Source organism: Xenopus laevis, chromosome 4L, assembly GCF_017654675.1.
Source record: "Xenopus laevis strain J_2021 chromosome 4L, Xenopus_laevis_v10.1, whole genome shotgun sequence".
In the NCBI taxonomy this organism is placed as follows: Eukaryota; Metazoa; Chordata; class Amphibia; order Anura; family Pipidae; genus Xenopus; species Xenopus laevis.
Genome location: NC_054377.1, coordinates 90,095,966 through 90,104,717, shown reverse-complemented (window position 1 = coordinate 90,104,717; position 8,752 = coordinate 90,095,966). Strand labels below are relative to the sequence as shown.

Here is an 8,752-nt window from a genome sequence, read left to right as displayed (position 1 = left end):
TGTTTATCTCATGCCCTGAAATACACTACAACGCCTCGGCAGTATCAAAGGTCAATTAGTGGACAAATTAAGCTATTATTAGCTTCTAACGAGGGTGACTGGCATCATTACCCTTCCTGTTTACCAGCAAACTGTTATTTTAATACAAGGATCAAGTAATAAATCAGTACATCTGCTGCATCTCTGTGCCTGCGTTATGGAAATGATATTAAATGGGTCCAAGCAGCTGCCAAATTCTTTACCTAAGTTTAATAAGGAACAGTAATGGGTACCGTGCTGATTAAAGAAGCCTGAGGATGAGGCTTGCATTGATTGGTTAATGAAAAAAGAAGAGTTTGTGAAGATGTGTATCCTAACAGCCTGACACTTTAATGTGCTAGATAAACTCATTTCAGCAATGACATTATCATTTGTGTTGCATGCTTCATCTTATTGCCAGCTGGAATTTACATTTTTCTTGTGAATATTGTGTGGTCCTTTGCCACACAATTTCCTCTATTGGGAACCTTTATACAGGTATGGGATCCATTATCAGGAAACCCATTATCAAAAAAGTCTCCCCTAGACTCCATTTTCTCTTTAATTATAAAACAGTACATTGCACTTGATCCCAACTAAGGTATAATTAATTCTCATTGGAAGAAAAAAAATCCTTTTGGGTTTAATGTATTAATAATTTTCTAGTAGACTTAAGGTATAAAGATCTAAATTACCAGCAATTCCCAAGGTCCCAAGTGTTCTGGATAACAGGTCCCATTGCACTTTAAATCTCACTATATCTCCAGCCCTTTATATGGAAGATCATAGAGAGAGAGGGAGAGTAATGCTTAGGGGGGTTATTTACTAAACTCTGAATGCAAAAATCACAATTTGTTTTTTTTTATAAAATCAGACTTTTAAAAAATCACAAATTTTTCGGAATTTATTAAACCCTGAGGATGGAAAAGTCAGAATCTGAAAATCCAGCATCTAAGACCTGTTGAGGTTGCAAATAAGTCAGTGGGAGAATTCCCAATGATTTTTTGATATGCGCTGGGTTTTGTGCAATACCCCAAAGTTTTCGGAGTTTTCAGGTGAAAATTCTGAAAAAAATCATGAAATTCGTGAAAATTGGATGAAAAAATTCAAAAAAATCAAATTTTCGGGAAAATTTTTAATAAATAAGCATAAAAAACCAGAGCGGATTTGATTGGAGTTTGTAGCAGAAAATATTGAGATAAATTCGGGCTTTGATAAAGTTGACTATGTTTTATCCTGGCAGCTGAGGCAATGTCTATTTCAAATAGCTCTGATCAATAGTTTTGTACAGTATATAGCAATTTACTCATGTGCTACTTGTTACACAGTTTTATAAATGTGCACCTTAAATTTGTAAATTATTCTCTCTACCCTTAATGCAATGACAATTTGCTGAAATAGCATCTACTAATTTAAGAATTCTATTTCTTTCGGTTCTAAGAAAAAAAAAGTACTAAAAAAGAAAAGAGCATAATCTCAGCCAATGGCAGGCTGACCCCACTGTAAGTAGTTACCAGCCAGAAACTAAAATGAAGGGGATTAAACAGTTTGTAAATCTAAATTTACTTTATATTAAAAATATAAATAAAGTAGTACAGTATATGCATATATAAAGAATATGTACAGTATATATGTGTGTGTGATTATATATATATTATTTGGTTAGCGGAGATCATCATATGGTTCATAAGAAGAACTGCTCTTATTAATTGAACTTTATTGAAATTGGACATTTTGTCTTCCAGGTATCATTGATTTTCTTATAAGCCAGCATCCTGCCGCCATATCTCTGAGAGACCGTTTGGTTTTCAAGATAGCACCGATGCTTAATCCAGATGGAGTTTACTTTGGAAATTACAGGTATGAGAAAAAATATACTTAGAAAATGTTTTAACTTTTTTTGGAGCAATCCCTATCTACTCTATTGCACTTCGCCTGATCTGAGGTGGCGAAGGAAGTCTGGCGTAAAAGGTAGCGTTCAGAATAATTTGCGCGTCAGTGAATTTGCGTAGTTACCTCCGTTGCGCAAATTCGCCAGGCGTAAGGGTGCGAAGTAACACTAGCGAATTTACGCCAGAGTTCGTTAGTGAATCGGCGAATTAACGAAAATGCGCTACGCTGGCGCATTCACGCTAGCGTTAGGCGCTTCGTCGTTTAGTGAATTTGCCCCAGAGGGAGAGTCCAGTTCATATCAGTAAATCCTGTCTCAATGGCCTGGGCAGTTCCCCAATCTTGCAACCCTAATTGTACGCCATAAAAAACATTTATGTATAGATTTGTGCTTTGTGCCAAAAGATTAAAAGTGATGAATTTCTTTGATTAAATCATATCGAACATATGTGTGACTCAAATATGAAAGACTTTTTTAAAATGTTCACAATTTTTGAGGGAAGTGTAAGTAATAAGTTTGCATTTAGCTTAAGTGTTTGCTATAGAACTAGCTCTGGAAGCAAATCTGCTATGGATTATTCATTTCTCGTCTGGAAAGTAACAAATGACTTTTCCGTTTCTGACCAAGAAATCTCATGGTCACTTTGCTTGAATTAATTTAGCAGGAAGAAAGCAAAGGCATTTATCACGAAAGGCAATTCCCAAAGTCACCAAATGTTGTACGTTTAATTCCTGCAATAGGAACAACTGTGAGCAGCCAGAATACTTAAGCCATTTGCTATAGGTCTTAGTACTTTGCGGATTTAACTGCAAAATGTAGGAACCAAACATTAACTTGGACCAGAATGAGAGAACCTTTCTGTATTCCAAGATAGTTCATTATTCACATCTACCCTGCCCCAGTGGAGCTTACAATCTGAAGCCCCTATCATATTTACACAATAGGGACTATGTGATCAGGAACCAATGAACCTGCCTGGATGTTTTTGATGACAATTCAGAATAAACTCAAATACACATTGATATCAAAACAAATCAAATTCTAATGACTGAGCCATCCTATTTATTACTACAGCAACTTTGCAACATAATTATCTATTCACATTGCAATTGGAGAATTCTGCCCCTGTTTTTCTTTCTTTCTTGGAGCCATCCATCATCAAAAAAAACGTAATTGTTTTAAATAATAATAATATAATGTAGTGTTGCCCTGCACTGGTAATCTGTTTGCTTCAGAAACACTACTATAGTTCATATAAACAAGCTGCTGTGTAGCAATGGTGGAAATTGAAAAAAGGCTATATGGCACAGGTTAAATAGTGGATAACAGATAACACCATTATGTTCTACAGAGCGTATCTGCGATCTGCTGTGTAACCTGGGCCTTTTCACCTTTGAATGGCTGCCCCCATTGCTACACAGCAACTTAAAAATATAATGCAGTGTTGCCCTGCACTTATATATATATATATATATTACTTTAAAACAATTTCATCTTTTGATGTTACTGTTCCTTTAAACAGACAGGCAAAATTTACACTCTTTTCAGAGTTTTTTCTATGCGTCCCCAAAGGAATATGAGTAAGGCCGTCAGAAGCATAGACAACATTTCAGACACGGCTAAAGAAAAAGAACAGGTGTGAGTTACGCACATATCCAAGATGAAAGGTGCCCATTTTTGGCATCTAATAGTTATTTTTGTTCTACTTCGTTTTTTTTTTTGGATTGAATCACAGATTTAGTGAGCTCAGATCATAAAACTTGGTACTTTACCATGGCCAGCAACAAGCAGTAAAATGTATTATGGTTTCTATTATTTCTGACACTAAACTAGAATATGAAGCCAGTTTCACTTCCTGCCACTTCCTTTCCCTAATTACTAGTCCACTGAGAAGCACCTGATAATAAGCTGATCAAGGGCTGTTGCTTAAAGTAGGGTTTGTTTGTTCAAAGGTAGATAGGGAGCTCTAAATAAATTGCTGTCAGTATAAAAGAAGGTTACATGCAGTGAAAATAACCCTACTTTCAAATTAATGCTTTACCATGGCAGAAAAAATATGAAAATATGATTTTTTTTTAAAAAATTAGGCAGAATAATAATTTCAACACAAGTCCTATACATAGTGCGCATTTTTAGCAAAGTTGTTTTTAGGTGTAAGGTTTCCCTCAAACAAGTTAGTCCCCACGGCTGTGCATTTGTGTTACTGAGAGTCTGCGGATTCGAGTATCTCCACTAATCACTCTGCTGTCAGCAAGACCTACAGCAACTGGAGTAGACACACACCTAATTTGCTGATATAAGAGTTTGTATGAAGTTTAATCTATTAAATCTATTAAGTTTGATTAGATCGGATATATAGTATAGGCAACTGTCGGGGACTCTTGTGGAAATGAGCATTTTACTGGGCTTATTGCCAAATGTATTTATATACACTATTTATTTATTTAAGTGGCTTAATTGGAAAGAAAAAGAAAATTCATCTATGGACCCTGGATTAGATCTGAAATGTGATTATACTGTAAAAGGGCCATGATTATGCTCGCAAAGGAGTTGGAAAATGTCCAAGATGTTGTAATGATAAGGGGAAGGTGGACAAAGCTTGCAGTTATTCTGTAGTGCATTTAAACATAGTTGAGAATTTAATGGCAGGAAACTTTCTTCACGGAATTAGCAGCTGTAAAGCAGAATGATGCTACATTTCCATTTTCACTTCCTAGCGCAAGCCTGTTATGCTTATGTTTTGCTTACTCATCCTGCTTTCAATACAAATGCAGAAAGCAAGTCATTTACTTGGGTGGTAATTTACATAAAGCAATGGTATGATCCTTATGTCTGATACTTTCAGGCTGCTGACCGCGTTCCTTTGCTCCCCCACCCCAGATCGGAAGGACCCATTTTTGCAATGGGGCCTGAGGCTGTTGCTCCAATTGTCCCATTATTAATCCTGGCCTAAGCAAAGTGCTACTTTACAAAGAATATACAGATAAAGTTCAATAGACAATTAGATTTCTTTTCAGAATGCTGTGAATATGATGGTTTGGTTGCTATTTACATTTTTATTCTATTTAATTTGAAAAGGTTTGCAGCATGCCTTACAATATTTAGTCATTTAGGTGCCATATTAGACGTGTTTGAACACACCCTGACTCACAAGGGAATAATACAATCTGTATTCAGTTTCCAGCATTCACACCTCTTTTCGTGTGATTGCATTATTGAATAGCTGCATTTTTGAATATGAAAGTTTAAGATGTTAACTGTCTCAAAGCCTAAGTAAGTGCATAGATGAACATGTGTATTCTCCTCCTACAAGATACAAGCTTTCATGGAAATATATTGAGAGGTCACCCATGGTTAGTGTTTGCTTTCTATCCAGCAGACCTGCAGTAAGTTACAAGCATTGCTTCATGTGTGATGTTCATTCCAGGGCTAAAGGGAATTCTGATGTCTTTGGAATAGTCTGAGATGCAGGGTCTTTTGTGTTCATTCCATCTACAGTGTGTGCAATGCTGACCTCTACTGGTTACTAACATTCACTCAGTTTTAGCATTGAGAGGTCCTATCTAATCTGACAGAATAGATGCACGCTGGTCGAATGTGTGATCCAGCCCTCTGTCCAATATACAGGTTGTTTATAAATCATATTAGGCAGGATTTCATAAGAAAGATAGGAACTGAATATCCATGTGAATGCATGCCTGTATGCAGGTAACATATTGAGTGAAACAGTAAGCTATTTGATAATTTACAGGGAAATTTATGTTGTGTAAACCCCATCAGATTGCAATTGATTGCAACAGACTGGTAGCTCCTACTAGCAAGAGCAGGAGGCCAAAGGCAATGGGAACAGGACTGTAGAAGGGCAGTGTATTCCTGAAAGATGTGCTAGATTTAGTTGCATACCTCCCAATTACATAATTACCATGTTCATTTTACAAAAATTTGGCAGGTTATGAAAGTTCGAACACATTTCAGTGTTTTTTTTCAGTTACTACAGTTTTGCTAATGAAGGTGAGTTGCCCTTTAAGCTGTGAGTCTAACTTCTCCCAAGGGACCTGTTATCTTATATTGTTACAATTACTTATTTGATTATCTTGAAATTGTTACAAAAGTATTTTATCTGGAGCTGTGGCTGTTCTAGGCTCTCTGCCAAAAGCCAATTAAGTTGGAAACTTTTGTTTCTTTTTCTGGCTGTTCAGTGCAGAGAAAAATGGGACTTTCCAGTACAAACAAGGGACTGCGGGTTGAGCTGTCAAAAGAGGGACTCCATGGACTCCATATTTTTAAAAATGATATGCTTTTTCTCTGTAATAATAAAACAGTACCGTATACTTGATCCATATCAAATGTATTAAAAATTAATCCTTCTTGAAGGCAAAACAATTATATTGGGTTTATTTATATGTTTAAATGATTTTTTTACTAGACTTAATGTATGAAGATCCGTTATCTCTAAAACCCCAATGCTGAGCATTCTGAATAACAGGTCCCATACCTGTAATGTTTTATTATTACAGATGGGGTTGAACTGAATCAGGGTCGGACTGGGCCGACGGGGCACCGGAAAAAAACCCAGTGGGCTCTCAACTCTTGTGGGCCCTGCCGGTCCAGTCTTGTTCCCTGCGCTAGTCTTCTTGCTGCAGGTTGCCAAATACAAGGTGCACGTGTGCGCGGCAGGAGGGGGGGTGCGGCTCGGCGGGGGAACCTGATGGCAGTGGACCGAGAGGGGGGACTTGCCTCAGTCTGACCCTGCACTGAATCCAGGATTCAGGTGCCTGTTTGAACTGTATCTTTTAAATGATGTGACTTCATTACACAAACAAATTGCTTTTTTTCTTATACGCTGCACATTTTTAGCCTTTCCTTATCCTAATTTGCAAATAGTGGATTTGGTGGGCCCCTAATTACAGAAAAAAATGAAATAATTTAAAAAAAAAATAAATCTTGATTATTGGATTAAATAGACTTTTTGGGAGATGGCCTTCTCGTAGTTCAGAGCTTTCTTTATATATCGGGTAAATTTGGATAAGATATACCGTATCAGTACAGGCTATAATAGCACTGAGCTGAAACTCAGCCAAAAAGTCCACTCCATCCAAAAGCAGAACATTTAGTCTTAGCAACCTGGACAGCAACTGATACTGGGTTAGTGGACAGCAAGGCAGGTTGGGCAAATTTGCACCTGGGCAGCAACCCATAGCAACCAAAAAGTGATTAGACTTTTTTCTGCCAGCTGTTGTTAAACACTGAACTCAATTGTCGATTTGCTTGTCATGGCTCACTACCCATTTGCCCAGTGATTATAAATTACCCCTAGGGTGTTTCATAATTAAGTATAACAAATGCAAAAAAAAAAATGCCCTGCTGTACAAGATACTTGTACTTGTTGAAATGATACTTTAATGGGGTGGATTAGAATTCTCATGGGTTAATTGATAGCTAACAAAATAGTTTGCAAACTGGGGATGCATAGGTATTTCCTACTCCTCCAAAAAAGGAAGTCCGATTTATTCTCGCCAGCAATAAGCTTACATTTAGGAGCTAGGTAACAGCAACTGGGTGTACAGTAAAATGCTGGCAACAAACGTAACTATAGTGCATCATATATATTCATAAATATGCTGCACTGTTAGTCGGCATGTGTAAAAAGAAATAATCTTTGCTTCAAGCTTTTATACATATTATGTGTCCTTTGTAGATGTAGAAGTTACTCTGCGGGGCTCTAGGGCTCAATTTGCATAGCTAAATAAGATTAAGTCATTAACAACATATTCACATTACTTCTGGGATTGTGACGTTTACATAAACAAAGAGAGGCTGAATCTCATTCTGGTCCCTTATAGTACCATCTATTTATTTTGTTATAAGTACCTAATGTAAATCAATTGTTTATGTATATATTCTGTATTTTAAGCCCAGTCTAGAGTAACTGCAACTTTCCTTTTACTCCAAATACATTTTAAAAAATGCATGGGTATGTAACATTTCAAAGGGAGGTAACCCCAAAAATAACTAACTAACTAATAAAACATAAAATTACATAGTTAATTTGACAAAAGTCTATCAAGTTCAACCCTGCCAATGAACCCCAGCGCACACGTATCACATACATAAACAGGCCTATCTATATACCTGTACTCACATATAAATTATATATACTAATACCTATATTAAGCTAACTGTAGAACTTACGATCGCAATTGGCTTTGATATTATGCTTGTTTAAGAAATCATCCAAGCCCCTCTTAAAGGCATTAACTGAATCAGCCATCACAACATCACCCGGCAGTGCATTCCACAACCTCACTGTCCTGACTGTGAAGAACCCCCTACGTTGCTTCAACTGTGTATCCTGTTCCTCTAGTTTAAAGGGGTGGATCCACCACTATCTGTCTATAATGCCCCCTAATGTAATTGTAAAGAGTAAATTATGTCCTCTCACACAGGCCTGGATGTTGCCCCCTGAGTGAGTGCCGGAGCATTGGGGATTATTCATTTATCCATTTAATATACAGTGCATTCTTGCAACTCATATTTTACATTGGACACCATAGCCCAACCACACAATTAATTGTAGGTTCCAATCTAGCAATAACTGGTTCTGATGCAGATTGTTTTGCTGCAGGCAGATTTTCCAAATGAACTGGTACAAAACGCATTTTAGGACATCATCAGGAGAACATACGCTCCTGCATGCACTCTCGTTAAGAAGAAGTATGCAGACTCGCCTCTTATTCTACTAACTTATCTGAAGAAACTGCAGTCACAACTCTGTGCTGCCCACATTTGATGTTGCAATATTCCCCGTCTTGACTCATTCCTCAGCCCTCCCTCCTTGGTCCT

At 37.2% G+C, this 8,752-nt stretch overlaps 1 protein-coding gene across 1 annotated transcript in view; it reads left to right on the top strand.

Moving 5' to 3' along the window:
- The window catches only part of LOC108714306 (cytosolic carboxypeptidase 6), an 871,648-nt gene that overhangs the window by 691,548 nt on the left and 171,348 nt on the right, over positions 1-8,752 (top strand). Inside the window, exon 8 of the mRNA XM_018258404.2 lies at positions 1,764-1,878. Coding sequence (XP_018113893.2) covers positions 1,764-1,878 — 115 coding nt within the window. The remainder of the gene's footprint in view (positions 1-1,763; positions 1,879-8,752) is intronic.